Source organism: Saccoglossus kowalevskii, chromosome 13, assembly GCF_978046115.1.
Source record: "Saccoglossus kowalevskii chromosome 13, keSacKowa6.1, whole genome shotgun sequence".
Lineage (NCBI taxonomy): Eukaryota > Metazoa > Hemichordata > Enteropneusta > Harrimaniidae > Saccoglossus > Saccoglossus kowalevskii.
In genome coordinates this window covers 32097281-32121559 of record NC_140653.1, presented here as the reverse complement: position 1 = coordinate 32121559, position 24279 = coordinate 32097281, and the positions used below count along the sequence as shown (strand labels likewise).

General features: G+C 36.6%; 1 protein-coding gene across 6 annotated transcripts in view; it reads left to right on the top strand.

Annotated features, from left to right (window-relative positions):
* The window catches only part of LOC100374325 (follistatin-A-like), a 52011-nt gene extending 28214 nt beyond the window's left edge, over nucleotides 1–23797 (top strand). The window contains exons 2-8 of one of the 6 annotated variants that reach the window (XM_085506794.1): nucleotides 10571–10676; nucleotides 19174–19380; nucleotides 20187–20405; nucleotides 20703–20924; nucleotides 21199–21447; nucleotides 21778–21865; nucleotides 22328–22467. In XM_085506794.1, coding sequence (XP_085362920.1) covers nucleotides 10598–10676; nucleotides 19174–19380; nucleotides 20187–20405; nucleotides 20703–20924; nucleotides 21199–21447; nucleotides 21778–21848 — 1047 coding nt within the window. In that variant the 5' untranslated portion in view covers nucleotides 10571–10597 and the 3' untranslated portion in view covers nucleotides 21849–21865; nucleotides 22328–22467. Of the gene's footprint in view, nucleotides 1–5689; nucleotides 5771–10570; nucleotides 10677–16140; nucleotides 16297–19173; nucleotides 19381–20186; nucleotides 20406–20702; nucleotides 20925–21198; nucleotides 21448–21777; nucleotides 21866–22327 lie in introns of those variants that run through there. The other 5 variants (XM_085506790.1, XM_085506791.1, XM_085506789.1 and 2 more) reach the window with 5 other exon arrangements.
* Nucleotides 23798–24279: the final 482 nt, after the last annotated feature.

The following is a 24279-nucleotide window of genomic DNA, read 5'->3' as shown; positions in this document are numbered from 1 at the left end:
GGGTCTTGCATAGCCTGGTATATATGGGTCTTACATAGCCTAGTATATATGGGTCTTACATAGCCTGATATACATGGATCTTACATAGCTTGATATATATGGGTCTTGCACAGCCTGGTATATATGGGTCTTACATAGCCTGATATATATGGGTCTTACATAGCTTGATATATATGGGTCTTGCATAGCCTGGTATATATGAGTCTTACATAGCCTGATATACGTGGATCTTACATAGCTTGATATATATGGGTCTTGCATAGCCTGGTATATATGGGTCTTACATAGCTAGATATACATGGATCTTACATAGCTTGATATATATGGGTCTTGCATAGCCTGGTATATATGGGTCTTACATAGCCTGATATACATGGATCTTACATAGCTTGATATATATATGGGTCTTGCATAGCCTGGTATATATGGGTCTTACATAGCTAGATATACATGGATCTTACATAGCTTGATATATATGGGTCTTGCATAGCCTGGTATATATGGGTCTTACATAGCTAGATATACATGGATCTTACATAGCTTGATATATATGGGTCTTGCATAGCCTGGTATATATGGGTCTTACATAGCTAGATATACATGGATCTTACATAGCTTGATATATATGGGTCTTGCATAGCCTGGTATATATGGGTCTTACATAGCCTGCTATCTATGGGTCTTACATAGCCTGTAATATATTGGTCTTACATAGCTAGATATATATGGGTCTTACATAGCCTGATATATATGGGTCTTACATAGCCTGATATATATGGGTCTTACATAGCCCAATATCCATGGGTCTTACATAGCCTGTAATATATAGGTCTTACATAGCTAGATATATATGGGTCTTACATAGCCTGATATATATATGGGTCTTACATAGTCTGGTATATATGGATCTTACATAGCCTGATATATATGGATCTTACATAGCCTGATATATATGGATCTTACATAGCCTGATATACATGGATCTTACATAGCCTGATATATATATGGGTCATACATAACCTGATATATATGGGTCTTACATAACCTGATATATATGGGTCATACATAGCCTGATATATATGGGTCTTACATAACCTGATATATGTTGTTCTTACATAGCCTGATATACATGGGTCTCACATAGCCTGGTATATATGGGTCTTACTTAACCTGATATATATGGATCTTACATAGCCTGATATATATGGATCTTACATAGCCTGATATATATGGATCTTACATAGCCTGATATATATGGATCTTACATAACCTGATATACATGGATCTTACATAGCCTGATATACATGGATCTTACATAGCCTGATATATATGGGTCATACATAGCCTGATATATATGGGTCTTACATAACCTGATATATATGGATCTTACATAGCCTGATATATATGGGTCTTACATAGCCTGATATATATGGATCTTACATAGCCTGATATATATGGATCTTACATAGCCTGATATATATGGATCTTACATAGCCTGATATATACGGGTCTTAAATAACCTGATATATATGGGTCTTACATAGCCTGATATATATGGGTCTCACATAACCTGATATACATGGATCTTACATAGCCTGATATAAATGGATCTTACATAGCCTGATATATATGGGTCTCACATAGCCTGGTATATATGGGTCTTACATAACCTGATATATATGGGTCTTACATAGCCTGATATATATGGGTCTTACATAACCTGATATATATTGGTCTTACATAACCTGATATATATGGGTCTTACATAACCTGATATATATGGGTCTTACATAACCTGATATATGTTGTTCTTACATAGCCTGATATATATGGGTCTCACATAGCCTGGTATATATGGGTCTTACTTAACCTGATATATATGGATCTTACATAGCCTGATATATATGGGTCTTACATAACCTGATATACATGGATCTTACATAGCCTGATATATATGGGTCTTACATAACCTGATATACATATGGGTCTTACATAACCTGATATACATGGATCTTACATAGCCTGATATATATGGGTCATACATAGCCTGATATATATGGGTCTTACATAACCTGATATATATGGATCTTACATAGCCTGATATATATGGGTCTTACAGAGCCTCATATATATGGATCTTACATAGCCTGATATAGGTGGATCTTACATAGCCTGATATATATGGGTCTTACATAACCTGATATATGTTGTTCTTACATAGCCTGATATATATGGGTCTCACATAGCCTGGTATATATGGGTCTTACTTAACCTGATATATATGGATCTTACATTGCCTGATATATATGGATCTTACATAACCTGATATACATGGATCTTACATAGCCTGATATATATGGGTCTTACATAACCTGATATATTTATGGGTCTTACATAACCTGATATACATGGATCTTACATAGCCTGATATAAATGGATCTTACATAGCCTGATATATATGGGTCATACACAGCCTGATATATATGGGTCATACATAACCTGATATATATGGGTCTTACATAACCTGATATATATGGGTCTTACATAACCTGATATACATGGATCTTACATAGCCTGATATACATGGATCTTACATAGCCTGATATACATGGATCTTACATAGCCTGATATATATGGGTCTCACATAGCCTGGTATATATGGGTCTTACATAACCTGATATATATGGGTCTTACATAACCTGATATATATGGGTGTTACATAACCTGATATATATGGGTCTTACATAACCTGGTATACATGGATCTTACATAACCTGATATATATGGGTCTTACATAACCTGATATATATGGGTCTTACATAGCCTGATATATATGGGTCCCACATAGCCTGGTATATATGGGTCTTACATAACCTGATATATATGGGTCTTACATAGCCTGATATATATGGGTCTTACATAACCTGATATATATGGGTCTTACATAACCTGGTATATATGGGTCTTACGAAACCTGATATATATGGGTCTTACATAGCCAGGTAGGTATACATGGGTCTTACATAGCCTGATATATATGGGTCATACATAACCTGATATATATGGGTCTTACATAACCTGATATATATGGGTCTTACATAGCCTGGTATACATGGATCTTACATAGCCTGATATATATGGGTCTTACATAGCCTGATATATATGGGTCTTGCATAACCTGATATATATTGGTCTTACATAGCCTGATATATATGGATCTTACATAGCCTGATATATATAGGTCTTGCATAACCTGATATATATGGGTCTTACATAGCCAGGTATACATGGGTCTTACATAGCCTGATATATATGGGTCTTACATAGCCTGATATATATGGGTCTTACATAGCCTGATATATATGGGTCTTACATAGCCTGGTATACATGGATCTTACATAGCCTGATATATATGGATCTTACATAGCCTGATATATATAGGTCTTGCATAACCTGATATATATAGGTCTTACATAGCCAGGTATACATGGGTCTTACATAGCCTGATATATATGGGTCTTACATAGCCTGATATATATGGGTCTTACATAGCCTGATATATATGGATCTTACATAGCCTGATATATATAGGTCTTGCATAACCTGATATATATGGGTCCCACATAGCCTGGTATATATGGGTCTTACATAACCTGATATATATGGGTCTTACATAGCCTGATATATATGGGTCTTACATAACCTGATATATATGGGTCTTACATAACCTGATATATTTGGGTGTTACATAACCTGATATATATGGGTCTTACATAACCTGATATACATGGATCTTACATAACCTGATATATATGGGTCTTACATAACCTGATATATATGGGTCTTACATAGCCAGGTATACATGGGTCTTACATAGCCTGATATATATGGGTCATACATAACCTGATATATATGGGTCATACATAACCTGATATATGTGGGTCTTACATAACCTGATATACGTGGATCTTACATAACCTGAAATATATGGGTCTTACATAGCCAGGTATATATGGGTCTTACATAACCTGATATATATATGGGTCTCACATAGCCTGGTATATATGGATCTTACATAGCCTGATATATATGGGTCTTAGATAGCCTGATATATATATGGGTCTCACATAGCCTGGTATATATGGATCTTACATAACCTGATATACGTGGATCTTACATAGCCTGGTATATATGGGTCTTACATAACCTGATATACATGGATCTTACATAACCTGATATATATGGGTCTTACATAACCTGATATATATGGGTCTTACATAGCCAGGTATACATGGGTCTTACATAGCCTGATATATATGGGTCATACATAACCTGATATATATGGGTCATACATAACCTGATATATGTGGGTCTTACATAACCTGATATACGTGGATCTTACATAACCTGAAATATATGGGTCTTACATAGCCAGGTATATATGGGTCTTACATAACCTGATATATATATGGGTCTCACATAGCCTGGTATATATGGGTCTTACATAGCCAGGTATATATGAGTCTTACATAACCTGATATATATGGGTCTCACATAGCCTGGTATATATGGATCTTACATAGCCTGATATATATGGGTCTCACATAGCCTGTTATATATGGATCTTACATAACCTGATATACGTGGATCTTACATAACCTGATATATATGGGTCTTACATAGCCAGGTATATATGGGTCTTACATAACCTGGTATATATGGGTCTTACATAGCCTGATATATATGGGTCCCACATAGCCTGGTATATATGGGTCTTACATAACCTGATATATATGGGTCTTACATAGCCTGATATATATGGGTCCCACATAGCCTGGTATATATGGGTCCCACATAGCCTGATATATATGGGTCTTAGATAGCCTGATATATACATGGGTCTTATAGTATATATCATATTGACATTTTCCTAGCAGTTACTTTGCCGCAACACGTGTAGATCACTGATTTGTTGACATCTAAACATATATAGTATCACTAAACATGTGTCGCGGCGTATGACAGCATGTCAACAACTAGTAAATTCGAAAATGGTGTCGATTACAACTTCTCCATGGCAACAATTGCTGTATAACGGTGTCATAAAAACAATCTTTAGGCCAATTTATTGCACCTATCTATAATAGTGTATAGTGATATCAATATGGACGTCCCATCAGCCATTTCCAGATAGCCACACTTTTCTGAAGAAAAACAGGCAAATGTTTCCCTTGACTAATTGACCGAGTGTTTCTGACAATGATACCTACTTTCGGTGTTTAAATTAGGAACGATCAATTGTACATATAAGTTGTCAAAAACATAGCATTTCTGAATACGATTGTTAGATCCATCGGGAGCCTATCTTATTTACTTATTGACTCTTACACAATCCCCAGAGGGAAAGAAAATGGCTAATGGCCGTAGAAACCGTAGAAAAATTATGCCTCCAACCTCACTACAGCGTAAATAGTAAAAAGTAAGTAAGTAAAGTAAGTAAAGCCTTGTATTTCACCGATAATTGTTCAGCTACTCCGGGATATATTTACCTTGCGGGAACGTTGCAACGTTCTGTGTATATTAAATACACCATATTAAACATGGCAATGCGTTCTATATCTGGTGTAACGTTTGACCTAAATGTATTAATGTCTGGCGTAAAGCCAGTTCTTGTTTACTCCGTGTTATTGGCACTGGTTTGCCCACGAGATACTAAGTGTTGCATGCTCCAAGAGATGACGTAGCAGGTTATATTCAAACGAATTGTGTGGTGAGTTACCTATAGATCTCATAATAGTTATAATAATTGTCGGTAGTGAATCAACGTTATACTATTCAGTCAGTTACTGTTTTCATCTATCACACAGGCAGTTAACGGTTGGACTGTACTCATTACGCAAGTTATCTTCAGTCACTGTAATTGTGTTAAAAACACGGGGAAATTGCATGCAATTTCTTGATAGGAGACAAATAATTTTGCGATTTGGTTGAGGGGATTCGGCATTGTAAAACTTAAGTGAAGGTGAAGTATCTTCGTAGATTTTGTTGCATCACGCGTTTTAGTTATTAGTTTATTTGTGGTCGGATGTGTCAGAAAATACAGCATTACTTGGGAAGAGGGGGGTTATGTATGTATATCTATATCTACGTATACATTTCTGGCAGAGGTTAAAAGTTACAGCAATATTTCGCGTGCAGGGGAAACTTTGCCATAACATGGGAGGGGACTAGACTTTGGCAAACATATACATGGAGTTTGGCAAACAAAACGGGATGGGAGCTGAGAAATTTTCTATCCACACGGCAACTTTCCAACTTTTTAGACCTAGAACATTTGTTAAGGTTACCTCACTCATTGGGTACATTCGTTTCACCAATCGTACATGCAGTTGACGGTCGGACGAGATTCGCTCAACTCGCAATACAATTTGTATTATTTTTTTGTGAAGTTTATTATTTCAGGTCAAATCTAAGTTGATTTATTTTATAAATATGATTTATTGTTTCATTGTCAGCAATTTTTACTTTGAGTTACAATAACATATTACTATTATTATATTTATTAATTTAACATAGTGCATTGCTCGAATACGTATACGTATTGCTATTGTCTGATTGTGTGATTGTGCACCATTCCGTCGTAGTATAAGTGGCGTAGTACTAGAATGAATGGAATGCACTAAAATTAAAAGACACGAGAACTATGTCATATATAAAAAGTATAACTTCACGCCGCGGGTTGAGATATGTCACGACTCCGTGATGAGATAGAGAAATGGCTGGACGTATCGGGGAGTAGTCCGCTCCATGTCAAATGCCAAATACCACACAGGAAGAAGGAGGACACTTTATCACGTACGCTTACTGGCCGGAGTACGGACAGCGACAGAGAGTATAGCTGCTTTCATTGCAAAGTGGCGTTCATATTATTGACCCCGTTTAGTACGGACAGCGACAGGGCGGAAGTGTTGTTGTTTTCATTGCAGTGTTGCATTACCGACCACACCCGTGTGTGTCGGCTTAGTTAAAAGACAAATGTTTACACTCGCACGTGTAAGTACTCGGCATTCATGGTACGTGTCTTATTTGGGAGGGTTTAATAGAACTAGCAAAAGGTCATAAAGAACCAAAAAAATGAAAAGAGATTAATTAAAGTTATGGTATGAATCGTTAATACGTAATAGGCTCTGGAAATGAGCGCTAGGCGTCATTGCATGGAGGTGAGTCGCGTCCACCCTTGCACGTGGATAACAACATACTCAAATTTCCAGTCTCTTGGTGGGACACAGGGGCGCGTCATACAAAGACATTCCTGATAAAATAAAGTGCCGAAATTCTTCAAAGGTAGCGACGTTCTACGCCACCAAGGTGGTCAGTACTGAATTCTCCGCCCAAAAATAGCAAGTCCGATTTGTCTTTATTTTTTCCAACTTGTCCTATTGGACATGCTCCCCAAAGAGCAATCCATCACTTGTGTTGGCGTGGATAGTTCGCCTAACAATGTCATTGTTTGTAACACAAACCGACAGCGTGGCGACGTTCATTTAAATAGTTCTTTTTTTTGGTAACAACATGATCAGATTTCAAAATGTAATTGCTATGCTAAAATCATAGCAAAATGTGATTCTATTATCAAAAGATAGCATTTCTCGTGAGATTGCATTTGATTTTTAACATGAGTGCAATAACTATGAAGTGAAACATAGTATGAAGCGTAATTGATATACATATTTATTACCTATATTTCACAGCCGTCTTTTCTTCGAATGCTCATTTCAATTCAAAATATTTGTAATAAAAGTCCGGGTGAACGTCATATCAAAGGAACTTCACGCACTAAATGATGGGAACTATGTCAGCAGAAAAGGGTAATCATTTGAGGGTCATCTGTCTTTGTTGTTCACAGACAGGAATGTAAACTCTTTTATGTTTTGTGGGTGATATAAAGACTTTCATTTGGGACAAAATCAGAAAACCATCGGCTTCTAGTTCTGGTTCATATTGCTGAAAAGTGAAGAGATATTATTACTACAACACGTTTTTGGAGAAACGTTTTCTTTTACGTCTTACTAATAATTTGGTGAGTGTAGTGACTTTTTATAATATATAATTTGTCGTAGATGGAAACTTTAACAACATTTAGAACATTTGATATTCAATTGAGTCAGTTACTTCATAATGACACTATGTTTCAGAGAAAAAAATTATGATGACTTATTGATTATATTACAATGATGTAAATTATTCAATCAATTGATTAATTAATTAATTGGTTTGGGGTATTTATGTGTTATTTAGCTGATTATCCCTTCTATTCCATGTGTAGTAATCATTGTATATCGAAATGTAAAATAGTGAGTGCTAACTGAATGTACATTGTCAATTTTTACACTTCATAATGTGCCCGGGATGGTGCGGACAGTGTCGTGATTCAAGTCCCAGCGTACGTACAGTTCTTACGCACGGTACAGTGAATGTAATAACGTATATACCGTCAGTCCCATGTCCCAGCGTATGCTGCGATCTAGGTCGCTACGACATGTGGCGATCCACATGACGAATGAATTGCGGGTTGGGTTGCACGCTTTGAAAGAATAAGTGTATATAATATTGTGATCAGACCCGCAATCATGATTCCATCAAATGACGTAGCACTTACAGCGTGGATAACGCTAACAATATGATTTACTGGAACGTTGAAACTGCCTTTTACAGCAAGCTGACGTTAACATTAAGTAGATTGAAAATGATGTCAAATACCGTATGGTATATTAGAAAACTTACTCATCAAGACGACAGTTGTAGTTTATTCTCGCTTGGTCGTGTTGTACAAGTTGGTAGCCTGGTGTTCCGTCGTAACTTATTTATGATTGAGACTATGAATAGAAATAAATAAACGCGTTTGCAATAAACATTACGAGTGTCAGTTGTCATTACAAAAATTCTTTCAGACTTCCATCGTCGTTTCAACTACACACCAAAACGTACGTGATGTACATACTAAACAGACAATGTGAAATACAGACTGTTATGAGTATATATTCAGCGGTAATCAAGTGTACCTGGTGTGACTATATTTTATCCCATTTTTCTTATGATCTGCTATGTCCATAGACAAATTGCTCTATATAGAGCTAGAACTGCCCAGTAAGGCACTATGTCGATTGTCACAACTCTGTCCTGACATTCTGTCCACAGTGGCGCTTGACAGTAGGTCGTCACAACTATGCACTGGCATTATGTTGTCACAACTATGTGCTGACATTATGCTGTCGCAACTATGTGCTGGCATTACGTTGTCACAACTATGTGCTGACATTATGCTGTCGCAACTATGTGCTCGCATTACGTTGTCACAACTATGTGCTGCCATTATCCTGTCACAGCTATGTGCTGGCATTACGTTGTCACAACTATGTGCTGGCATTACGTTGTCGCAACTATGTGCTGGCATTACGTTGTCACAACTATGTGCTGGCATTAGATCGTCACAACTATGTACTGGCATTACGTTGTCACAACTATGTGCTGGCATTAGATCGTCACAACTATGTGCTGGCAGTACGTTGTCACAACTATGTGCTGCCATTATCCTGTCACAACTATGTGCTGACATTATGTTGTCACAACTATGTGCTACCATTATGTTGTCGCAACTATGTGCTGACATTACGTTATTACAACGGTAAGACTGATCAATGTGGATAGGCTTCAACACACTGAAGTGTGAGATGTGTCGTTTTATACTAAAGACGATAACTTTTTCCATGCTGGTTACTGAGTATAAAATAGAATAGTGATATTTACATTGTTGTTAAATTGTAGTGCAACCATAAGATAATACTGCTATTCGTATGGATACACTTACGACGCGTAAGAGTAATGAAGTAAGAAGACGGTGTCACGGGTCACGGATCAGTAGACCATTTGTACTTTTCCACTCTCATGTAGGCGTTCATCGGTAGTTTAATTTATTGTCTTTGGCGTTGGTTACATACACAAATAGATGACTGTGGCGTCGATTGTGACGCCAGATAGAAATGAAATGGCGCGACTATAATATCATCATGATGATGAAGTCACAGCGTTATATGTTGAGTTTTGGTTCTGTTCGTAAACATTTCGGTATTCAACGTTCCCAAATACTGGAATGGCATTACAACTGACTCGGTCATAGTATAATTTCCCCCACGTGATCAGATACGAAGGTGACAGACATCGGTGGATACAGACAGCAGCCGTTCTTTGTATAGATGTACAAATTGATATAGCATAATCACGCTGTCAATACGTATAATAATATCTATATGCACCTGATGTCTATCTATCACATGAATTCTTGTAATTCTGTAATATTAATCAATATGTAAAATTATGAATGAGTCAATGTGATTGGCTGAACCGGCATGATACGATGACAAGTTAACGGTGAAAATTCACACATCTAACATTCAACACAGTAAAAGCCATTCAGTAACTACTTGTAAGTCTGTCCATATTATATTAATGGTGCCAGTCAAGCAGATGTCTTTGTAATTATATTATTTTTTTCGTTGATTCTATTTGGCAGAGTCGACACAGTACACAAACTACTAAGATGGGAGTTATGTCACATGTATATTGTTTCATATCAACGTTCATTGCTGTATTTATAGCTAATTCCACGTTAACACAAGGTAGGTTGAAACCAAACGTTCATCTCATCCATATTTTGTTAACACATTGGTATATTCATAAATTCTGGTGCTCCTGGTGTGCACAGTGTCAACAACATGATAATAATAACGTACATATTCACGATTGTTCACTTCGCGTAACACCATAGGTTAATTAAGGTAAATAGTCCCGATTGTTCACTTCGCGTAATACCATAGGTTAATTAAGGTAAATAGTCCCGATTGTTCACTTCGCGTAACACCATAGGTTAATTAAGGTAAATAGTCCCGATTGTTCACATAACGTATGACTATATGTTAATTAACACAAAGAGTCTCGATTGTTCACTCGGTGTCACGGTATACACTAATTAGTCGACATCTGAACTAATGTAAATTTCAGCGATACTCTACCCTTGAGTAACTTTGTTTTTACTTGCCCGCCGTAAACACGTGATTTGCGTTTGCGCGAAGTTTACATTACACGGGCTAATGACAAAGGTGGGACAAAGCCTGAATTTAGTCTGGAATGGGCTCGGTGACTTAGAGGTGTTAACAGAAATCAATTTTGCCGGTTATACAGCAGACGTATAGAATGACATACACTTTTACTATTCCATCATCGCTGCCCGTAATAATATTTGTATATGGAAATCCCGTCGGGTATTCTCTGACAGTCATAAAATAGATCTATCACCGAGTAACCGGGCCCCACAATCGTTTCGCGGTGTGTTCGAATTTCATGTAAACAAACAGTTTAGCTTTACACACCCGGTGGCCGAGCGGAAGACGTGTCGTGGCGTGAAGCAAGTCGATTTGTTGTCATACGCGAGCGTCGAGTCGAGCCACGCACGCATAGCATGTTTCTTTTATTTAACATAGTATTTACCGCGCCATGTATTCGGTGTTATTTCCAATTTTACTCTTGGCGCAACAAAGCCATTCTTTTTATCTTTATGAATATTTGATTTTAATGGCAGTCCAATCAAGCCACTCAAGCATAGTGCGCATCAACGTCATTTGAAAACTGTCCAACGTTGTTCAGTCGGCCAATAGAAACCTCTCGTTTCATTTTGTGAAACTGATAAATACATATCGCATTGAACCATACCGAACACGACACAGCGCGCGACGTCTGAATCTTTTTAAGCATGTTGAAGTATGTCCTCAGTCGACATTGTATCTATAAATTCATAGCTACAGTCCTGAACGCATGGACCTGGTTCCAACTCACCGGGGTTCCGAAAACAGGCGGCTATTGTTTGCTATATATCTGAATATATATAGTAGCGCCCTCATCGATGTTATTCATTTATAATAATTCAAGTTACGCATGCAGAACTGTACATGAGTGAAATAGGGGGGGTGAGAATTGTCTTTCACTATTTTTTACTCTTTCGTATTTTTCAAACCATGAAATAACGAACCAAAATTACCATGTGCTATTAAATGAGTAAACATCATAATTAGTTGATCAAATAGCTAAACAGGTGAGCGATTTCAAGACCATACACCACATTGGTATCCGTTGTTTAGTACGCATTAAATATCCGTTAAAATGAATGAAAATGGCACAATGCAGAACATCACAGTAAAACAACACTGAACACTATTATTATGTCGAAATAAATACAAAGCAGAAAGAAAAAAAAATCAAGACAATCGAACGTCATGAATATTCAGGAGGCGACGCTTTCTAAATTCCAAATAGACTTTGCGATATTAGCCCCGATATTGGTATGTCTTGCTGAATATAAGATCATGTCGCCACAAAGCTAAAATGATAAATCACGTGCACATAAAATATTATACATTTGGGAAAATGAACATACCCATGATCTGACTGCATTCACTTGATTATCTAGTTCAATCGGTAGAAGTTCAGTGACCAAATAACAGAGCAATTACGTGTAGTTACGTTACTTCCTTCCAACTACCCTGAGACAATGATATTGTTTTGATACCATCTTTCTTGATCAATCGACTACGTTCTCATTTGCTCCGTCAAAATTGTTACTTTATTATTGATTTAATAATCAAAGAGTCATACCAAGTACATTGAACTAAAATACCCATATAAACAGTTCAACTGATTGACCTGGAAATGGAATAGTTGTGTTTATCAAAACTATTACTAGTAATTTCCATTGCCAAAGGGGTGTTGACAAGTAGAGCATTATGGTCGTTGAACTAAAACTGACCGAACTACTTCAAAAAAATTGGCTCATATATGAACATAATTTGGAAATTTGCCAATTATTCCAGTCAAAACACATACAAGAAATTCTTAACCAAAACTCGTAGAGAAGTGTTCTCAAGAACAACATAACAGTGTGTAATTCTGGGAACGACCAATCTATCGAGCATGTGTCAGCTGGTCACACAGTGTGTCCGCGTCTCGTAACCTCAGTGTGTCGTATCGTGCGAACTATAAAGCGACACGGTCGCTGCGCCCTGATCAGTGACATCCGAATGTATACAAATGCGCGTAATTATAAAATGACATGTAAACTTATACTAATATGTTCGTCCTTATTTCTGAGTGTGTATGGTCGTTATAGCTTTTGGCATGAGTCCAAGACGTGTGTACAGCTAGCACGGGTACTTTACTATTTCTACGTCTTGTGTTTCTTTATCGCACGTTCACAATTTAAATAAATATCACTCAGACATTATCAATATGAACTTGAACTACGCGTTAAACCAATATTATGTTACGTAACAACAATTAATTTAGGTTAAAATATGTTGATACATATGATATGACCGTATCCTATCGAACATGAATAGCAAATAATATTCAATTTTGCTCACATTGCCTCTTTACATGGTCAAAATGCTTTGTGAAAATTAAGAAAATTCCATCCCAACTACCCAGAATACCCTGCATCGAGTAAACTCCGTTCACTGCTAGTAGTTCTTTCCCTCCTTTTCTCGGAGTACCCCCCCCCCGCACACACATACACAGTTGTCCTTGTCGAGCCCACAATTTTCCTGGTGACGGGCGGACACATTTACCATTTTGCCACACAGCAGGCATTATACAACCATAATAAATATAACGGGCATTATACAACCATAATAAATATAACGGGCATTATACAACCATAATAAATATAACGGGCATTATACAACCATAATAAATATAACGGGCATTATACCAGAATAGATACAACGGGCATTATACAACCATAATAAATATAACGGACATTATACCAGAATAGATATAACGGGCATTATACAACCATAATAAATATAACGGGCATTATACAACCATAATAAATATAACGGGCATTATACAACCATAATAGATATAACGGGCATTATACAATCAGAATAGATATAACGGGCAATATACAACCAGAATAGATATAACGGGCATTATACCAGAATAGATATAACGGGTATTATACCAGAATAGATATAACGGACATTATACATCCAGAATAGGTATAACGGGTATTATACAACCAGAATAAATATAACGGGCATTATACCAGAAAAGATATAACGGGCATTATACAACCAGAATAGATATAACGGGCATTATACCAGAATAGATATAACGGGTATTATACAACCATAATAAATATAACGGGCATTATACCAGAATAGATATAATGGGCATTATACAACCAGAATAGATATAAAGACATTATACAACCAGAATAGATATATAAAGGGCATTATACAATCAGAATAGATATAAAGGGCATTATACAACCAGAATAGATGTAAAGGGCATTATACAATCAGAATAGGTATAAAGACATTATACAACCAGAATAGATATAAAGGGCATTATACAATCAGAATAGATATAAAGGGCATTATACAACCAGAATAGATATAAAGACATTATACAACCAGAATAGATATAAAGGGCATTATACAATCAGAATAAATATAAAAGGCATTATACAACCAGAATAGATATAATGGGCATTATAAAACCAGAATAGATACAACGGGCATTATACAATCAAAATAGATATAACGGGCATTATACAATCAGAATATATATAATGGGCATTATACAACCAGAATAGATATAAAGGGCATTATACAACCATAATAGATATAACGGGCATTATACAATCAGAATAGATATAAAGGGCATTATACAACCAGAATAGATATAATGGACATTATAAAACCAGAATAGATACAACGGGCATCATACAATCAAAATAGGTATAACGGGCATTATACAATCAGAATAGATATAAAGGGCATTATACAACCAGAATAGATATAAATGGCATTATACAACCAGAATAGATCTAATGGGCACTATAAAACCAGAATAGATACAACGGGCATTATACAATCAAAATAGATATAACGGGCATTATACAATCAGAATAGATATAATGGGCATTATACAACCAGAATAGATATAAAGGGCATTATACAACCATAATAGATATAATGGGCATTATAGAACCAGAATAGATACAACGGGCATTATACAATCAAAATAGATATAACGGGCATTATACAATCAGAATAGATATAATGGGCATTATACAATCAGAATAGATATATAAGGCATTATACAACCAGAATAGATATAATGGGCATTATAAAACCAGAATAGATACAACGGGCATTATACAATCAAAAAAGATATAACGGGCATTATACAATCAGAATAGATATAATGGGCATTATACAACCAGAATAGATATAAAGGGCATTATACAACCATAATAGATATAACGGGCATTATACAATCAGAATAGATATAAGGGGCATTATACAACCAGAATAGATATAATGGACATTATAAAACCAGAATAGATACAACGGGCATTATGCAATCAAAATAGATATAACGGGCATTATACAATCAGAATAGATATAAAGGGCATTATACAACCAGAATAGATATAAAGGGCATTATACAACCAGAATAGATCTAATGGGCACTATAAAACCAGAATAGATACAACGGGCATTATACAATCAAAATAGATATAACGGGCATTATACAATCAGAATAGATATAACGGGAATTATACAACCGGAGTAGATATTGACCATTAAGATATTCTCATGTACGGTTTGTTGTCGTTGAATTTAAAACGTATTGAGTTCGTGCCAAGTGAAGGTCACATACGATTCAATTTGTGTTCACATCCGTTCCGTTATCGGGGAAATCCCTGGCGTGACGAAGGCCGTTTTATTATTTATTTACACAAAAATGTTCGCCTGATACACGTTGGTAACGGAAATAATTTTAAACATACTCTGCCTTCGGGGTCCTAGTGCGTCATTCAATTCCCGGTAGCTTTGAAAGAGTTGTAGAATTCCGGTGCACGCCACCCGTGGTCGCAATCATTTCGGGGTAAGACGATCGGCAATGTTTGTGTTAAGTCCACTTTTGGGGGATATTGATTTTCCTATCATAGCACACGTTGACAGTGCCATTAATCAACTCATATCTATAAAAGGGCGCATTGGACGTCTCGCCTCATTCTACGTACGCATATACAAAGGCATATGTTCGCGTTTGACTCCAAATAGATATCGATTTATTGTAGCGTACCAGTACATTGTTACATTGATCACTCACAGATAATGTATACCGTGTTACGCACTCTGTTCTTGTTTTCGGTGAGAATCACGATTGTTCAAGGTATGTTGTGTATTTCGCTAAACTTATTTATTACTACGTTATATGCGACTAAAGATTCCTAAAATATCGATATTTACACACACATCAATGTGAAGTATATCGATGAAATAAGTACTGAACTGGTGCCGTGAAAAACCTCGTTTTTGATAGTTTTTAGTAGAAATGTTGCCTCGTCGTTTGCGTATTATAACATAAGTGTGCCATTGCTCGGTATTACATGCGTTGCTAATATCTCGAATAAGTCACGTGTTTAGAATTACGATTCGACGCCTTTGACAGATGCGTTTGTCAATCAATAGCCGACAAATCTGCTTACGCGTCTTAGTTATTCTCGATGAAAACACACTCTACTCTATTTAGTTTAAAAAAAACGGCATCATTCATATCGAAGTTTCATTATGTCGAGGTTTGGGCAAATATAGAATACAAATTGGTAGAGGGGTATTATTTTATTTTTTCGGGAAAATATCCCGTCTACTGACCTTTTGAAACATTTTCTATCATTTGTATGTATGGTAAGTAAAGCCCCTCATATCTCATATTGATTCGTAGTGTGCAACATTTATATATGTGACAATATACTACTGTTATTGTGTTCTATGAAAACTGTCCATATAAAATATATGTTTGTACTAAACGAATTTTGTTCATTGTTGACTGCTACCCGAATACAAGGTACATTAAATATCGTCTACCTTAAGCGTCATATGTAGTACGCGTTCAAACTTCCTGTAAACACAATTCATACATGCGTTGAATACTTCGCATGTGACCTATATTGAATACAACGTAGCTCGTCAATTGTTAGTTGTGATACGGTGCTACAGAGGCAATGTGAATATAATTTACGTTATATTTATTTTATAATACATTTTTATGAAAAAACCCACAATCTATCGTAAAATAAAATAACGTTTTGTCTGCAAACATAGCAGAAGTCGCTCGATAAAATACTGTTTTATTATCTGTACATAGTTTATCAGCATTTTCTCAAACGAATGACTACTGCAAAGTTTATATTTTATATTCTAATGTTTGTATCAAGATGCAATATCGAAAAACAATTATTTCAACATGCTCAAATAAGTTGAACCGCATCTGACTGCAGTTGATTGTTTTTATTTTGAGAATTGTGGAGTTACACAAGATTAGATATCGGACTGGGTTTATAAACGCTTTGTGCGATATATAGCCTGATGACTTGGTGAGAGTTTATCTGTCGTCTCACCAGTCGACTGAGACAAATGAAAACAGATTTATGTGTATCGGAAGTATTCCATAGTTATGTATTTTGTAGGTCATTAGTCTAGGCAGGGAGTCGATTAAAGCATCTTAGTTTAGTCTGATTGTGACGAATGAGATATGTGGCGGGCGTCGCGTCGTCTTAGGCGAGACTGTGGTTACGTCAATGTTTCACTAAAATGACGCGAGTAACTGAAACTTGGGCAATCTGAAGATTCAAGGTCACCGTAGATATTACAGTGTATTGCTGTAAAATACGTTAATCTGAAGTTCAATTATTGAAATAAGACAAGTGAACATGGTTAACCACTATTACAATTTACCAACGGTTTGTCATTTTTTCATTGGAATAAGTGATTCTGATTTAAAATTTAAGCATCAGAACTATTTCTATATATATATTGCATATATTTTACGTTTTACTAAAATTAGTTGATTATTCGCATAAATAAACAATGTGGTATTCTCAATGTAATGTATCAGCTTCTGTGGCGGTAAACATCACAAGTATTAGTGCGTATATTGTCAATAGTTTGAATTCAGTTTTCTTGGCAGTTCAAAGAGGGGGATATCGATACGGTACTCCACCAATGTGTACTTTTTTGAAAACAACACCGTCTACAAACATCGATCTGTTTGGTGGCATAATCTTGAAATAACTTTGAAGTGTTTGTAGATAACTACCTGAAACAAACTCCAACATGACCTCTTAATTCTAATTTCGTCTCACTAACTTAACACGTGCGAGGCGTAACCCACTTGACTTAAATATTCGTGGCATTCAAAACAATTTAAATTGTATCTCTTTTTGTAACCTGGATGTGCAGTCGCTTCAAACACTCCGCATAACTTTATTTTCTTACCACAACGCGAGTAAACTGAACGCTGTGAGAACTATTGGCCACACTTGCCCTGTATGTTTCCCAAGGATGGTCGTCACATTCCACGTCAATGTATTACATTACATAGCCCGCTGAAATAGTACAACTTTAGTTACCGGCCACACACGTAAACATCGCTATTTTTAAAACGCGTTAGACCTTATTCGACTAATACAGTTACTAGATTTAACCATAGACCCTCTAACAGAGGGTCTATGATTTAACCGGCTTCAACTTACATTCAACAAATTCAATCGGCCGTTTATTTCTTATACAAGATATGTGATACGTTTTGGTCATGTAATATTTTATTGTATGAGTTATGTGGTGAATGTGGTTCAAATAGTGTTGCCATCTACAATAAAGAAACAAAATATTAAAAAATTGAACTTGAATGAAAAGACATGTGTCTTCACAAGCATGATGATATTGGTAGTCACCAAAAACCTGAAAATGTATTTTTTTGAGAAACAAGTGCTCACTATAATAAAATAAAAATAAAATGGTTGTATTTTGCGTGATGTAAATAGGTGAAAAGAACACTTTCGCAAATGTGGGAGAGTGACTGCAAAATCATCGATAACATCACAATTTCTCAACCAGTCGAGTGCTTTCATCTATGATGGGGTAACCGTTGTTCTTTTTTTATGAGAACACATGTGTAAATGGCAGATCGAGAGACAGAGTTGGAGTTGCTTGTTGTCATGGTGACAGTTTCTATGTTGCCTCACGCGTTGCTCTAATTTATCATTAGCTGGGGTATGTTGGTCGCACATAACCGAAGATGGACGATGTGACGGTCTTGTCAGCGCCAAAATGACGAAAAAAGACTGTTGTGCGTCAGGGGCACTGAGAATGGCTTGGTCTGCGGATGACGTTTCCTTCGGCACGCTGTTTAAATGGAAAGTGGCAAAGACTGGTCCTCTAAGCTGCATCCTCTGCCAAGGTGAGTTGGCAGTTGGTAAGTAGTCGGATGATAGAGAGTTTAGTAACCATAGTAACCATGTCAGGTTTTCCATGACTCGCAGTCGTGATTTTACTTCTACTGCTTTTTATATACATTTTAGACTGTTTTGAATGTTCACAAATTGGCCGTTGTATTTTTTGTTTGCACGTAGTTTAAATCGAATACTACATAGGCACGTTAGGATTTATGAATTATATAAAATGGTGACATCAGTATTTGCATGTTTTTTAATACATCTGACACGCATCTAACATTGGCTACATCTTTCATAGCTTCGTCGTGATTGGTTATTTATAAATGTTATATCAACATTTCATTGGTTCGTATTGATTATCGTATACATAGTGCATCTGCCGCGCTTTGCCATGGCACCAGACCGCGACGACGATAGAATAGTGTTCTATTTAACGCGGAAGAGTCTTAATGCGCGAGAATTAAGTCCTAAGTGGCGATAACAACGGACGGTAAAACAGTAACAACTAATGGGTAGGAGATTGTTTGTAAACAACGTTACGCTATGGCTATCTGCCGCATGCACAGGTGTTGACTCCGCCGCTTTAACACTGGTCTGATATACGTGCCTGCTATGGTCATTACTTCAACGTCAAAGTAAATAACAGTTACATTTGAAAGAGAATACACTGGAGAATAATCAAGAATAACTTCAGTTTTATCAAAATCCTCTTACTTTCTAGTAATGTCAGCATGTAGCGTAGTACGTCTCCTCATTATGATACAAGTCTTCATATATTTTGGTGTGACAATGATTCTGGACTGATTGGTTCTTTTTCCCATTGCAGACAGCTGTGAGCATGCGCAATGTGGGCGAGATAGGCGATGTAAAATGAACAGAAAAAACAAACCGCGATGTGTATGTTCCCTAAAGTGTTCTCGAGACGAGCGTCGTGGGGCCATCTGTGGCACTGATAGTCGTACATACGCAAATAAGTGTGCAATGAGAAAATACCGCTGTAAGCAAAGACGCGACATCGAAGTAGCGTATCACGGAGAGTGCCAAAGTAAGTCAATCAATGTTTCCAAAATTATGGGAGAAAAAGAAATTCAAGACTGACAAAAATATAATGTACAACGAAATAATTATCAATAACCAAAACAAAATAAAAACTTAAGGATAAGATAATTCAGCACTTAATTGTGCCTTTTTTCTGATAAGGAACATGGCTTGTCGGCTTGACTTGGCTTGACGAATAAAATACACGTAATTTGTAAGACGACAAGTGTCGGAAACAATAGTCCAACAGTGTGGTTGGTCCACATTCCACGTTAATGTAATGTTATTTATATCTTTATTACAGCGACATGCAACGGCGTTGTGTGTCCCGGAAACTTAAGTTGTATCGTTGACCAGCATAACCGACCCCACTGCGTGTCGTGTCAAACGGAATGCCCATCGCCTGCTCCGTATGACATGTTATGCGGTCTCGATGGTGTCACGTACGAGAGCTCCTGTCAATTAATGGCGGCCACGTGTTTATTGGGAAGTAGCATAGGTGTTGCATATAGTGGGCGATGTAGAGGTAGGTATTGACAACTATGCTGCATATCAACTATTACCAGGTACAGGGAATATGATCTTCCTAAAGTAAACAATTAGCGATACGTAGAGTGTCGGCGCACATACATCCCGCTCCCATTCGCAGGATCCTCAGGCAACTCAACAGTGACACCCACACCTGCCTGATTCACAGAAGCCTAACTAGAACTCGCACTACACCCTACCATTCAACACCCTTGACCTCACTGATCCATGCACTGATTAACTGATATGGATTGTTTTGCATTCTATTGTAGGCCCCCAATCTTGTGACAAGTTTAGTTGCATACAGGGTAAGAAATGTCTTGTCACGGCGGATTCGGGGATACCGCAGTGTGTTACATGTAACCAGACAGACTGCAACAAAGAGACAGACCCAGACGGAGTGGTTGATAATCGAATTTGCGGATCTGATAATCAAACCTATCAAAGTTGCTGCGAAATGAGAAAATCATCTTGCAATAAGGGCATTTCTATAGAGATCAAGCATTTTGGACAATGTGAAAGTGAGTATAATAGCGTCCTCTACGGCACTGAAAAAGTCTGATGTTTCGTATTGTTTTTTATTCGCCGCATATATGTCGCATACATAATTAAATAGTTTGAATTAGACCATTTTTCAATTTCACTCACGTATACGTTTTAGTAAATTGAATATACTTTATACATTCGATCCAAACTTAACGTTCCGGTTAAATTCTATGCGTGTGTTTGTCATGTTTGTTTCGAGTCCTCGATTTTTTTATTTGGCCGTGTGATCATGAACTGTCTTAACTCCTTGTATTTCAAGGTGTTATGAATATCAGAATATGCAAATGTTCTTTGCCTATCTGTAGGACAAATCAAGCGAACCAGGCGAATTAGCCTGCCATTACAGCACGTAGGCCAGCCAATGACTGACGAGTAGTTATGTCCTACTTCGTGGTAAGAATAACGGCCTGTAACCTCGCTTCCGCTGACAGCTTAGAGCATACAATCACACTAAATGCAACTAAGTTTTCCCCTTTCACTCTTTTTTTTAAGCATGGCCTTCTATCTTCTCAACTTCGGCAAACTTTTTAAAAGTGTGTTTAGCAAATAGTCCGTCACAAGTTCGCCTTCGCCATGTGTGTGTGTTTTGCTCACTGTGTGATGCCATTTTTTGCTAATAATAATTCTAAAATACATCGGCGTCAGATAAGCACTATGCTATTTTGCAGCTTTGTTTTCAAAATCTACTACCATAGCATGATTTATCGTCGCGCGACTTCTGAGTGTCACCCTGTTTCGAGTATAGTCACATGGCCAAGCATGAAAAATCCAATGGTACAAGTAAGCCAACATGTGAACGAATGTGTTTGCAAGTTTGGTCCCACATTTAATGTAAATATTTTGTTTTATTTGCAGACACTACGCTTACTCCAACGCAAGTTTCGCCCAAACTGATGACAACTTACCATGCCCGAGTCGAGAATAGTACGCTAGTCGACTGGACAAGAGAAGAAGCACCTCTGGAAAGCGAAAGTACCGTTTTAGGGAATGCTTTATCGAGCGAAGACATTTGGGAAGAGAGTCACCATTCAGTCAACTACTCTGACGACTATGTGACGTCAGACGACAGTGACTCTGTGCATGAGGGCGCTATAGAATATATTGACACAATAGATGGCTTTCCTGATGGTAGGCCAATCATGACGCTTGATGACCTTGAACAGTTCATTCGGAATTCATCTTTTCGTATGCAATAGTTTGATATATATATGTTTTATCCATTTTTTTTAAACTTAATTTATTGTTCTTTTCTTTTCATTTGATTACTGACCAATTTGATAAGAGTTGTTGTCTGAAGCTGCTGTTCAGAATTGTGAATGAGTGCATAACTCATTTACTGAACTTGAACTCCGAAAAGTAACGGTGAATAAGACGTTTTTAATTGAGGCTGGCAGACGAGATGCTATTTGTAATTGAGTTGAGGTGTCCATCTCATAATGTTGAAAATTTTACAATAACAATATCAGGTGTTGATATGAAACATACCATGCTGTTTCATATTCATAGTTTACATCTTTTATGTGTTAGTTATAATGATGCGTCATACAACGTTCCTATTAGTTGCGCCCTCTAGTGACAAAGCGCTTGTAGCGCCGTTCACACTGACCACTTTCCCGGAAGTAGCGAGACTGGAGTGCTGAAATACGCCTGCTTTGTCACGGCAGAAAACACAAACATGTAAGTTTATCGATTGTTGATAAAAGGGAGTCTTATTTATGTCGTATCTACTTCCTAACCACTCAGAGATTGAACTACACACAGACGTCATTTTGACGTCACAGAAGCGTTTCGTCACTTATTAAAAAGAAGATTTATGCCGGTTTCAAAATATTTATTAAAGGTTGTAAAACATTTCTTTTTAATATGTTATACCGGTAAAATGGTGTTTTATTTTAGAACAAATAATATATATATAGGAACTCTAATCACACATTTCAAATTAAGTAATTACCTTTGTTTTGTAATATGGTTACATTTCATTTGTGGTGAACATAAATTGCTACCATGCGCCATTAGAGAAAACACTTAACCTAGCAAAATAAACTGATAAAATGTGTAATATAATGGATTCTTGACCTCAACTAGTATACGTAGAGGAACCGTGAATTCATAATGTGAAGGTTGTTGATGACGTTGCCATAACTGCACTAATGATACCGCGTAAAGGCGCAGTCGTGAGATAGTTCTAGTAACAAGGTTAGAGGTGTTTTTTTATTTATATTTATATTATATATATTATTGAACATCATAATAACATATCGTGTAATATTCTTTATATTGTATTTTGTACTTTTATATTAATAAAAAAATACTGATCACTTGGTATATATGTAGCTATCTACTATGAAGAACTCAATCCAATTTTCTTGGTTTATTTTTCCCATGGTGGTCTGTGCTCGTCCAGCAGCAGGAAAAATATGGCCCATCAGTGAAACAACATAGAATACATTTGACCAACTTCCCAGCACACTCATCGTTATGAATCTAGTAGACGGGGGAATGGTTGGAAGCACGTGTTAGTGCCGTGTAATGTTCCGGTACTCTGTGATTAGTCTTTATTACTGCAATCTAGTAATAACATCTTTTACAGTTAATTCGATAATTTGATAGCGAAATTTTCAAGCCATCATTTCGCAATTATGTGACCAATTTTGACAAACTCACTTTTTCACTTATTTAGATTTTGTAAAATAAAAACTTGTCATCCTGACTGGATCCAATCTTCTCTTAATGTTTCATCAGGCTTAATTATTTATTGGGTTAAATATCACTTTTTGGCTGACAACTAAATGTGCTAAAATTAAATA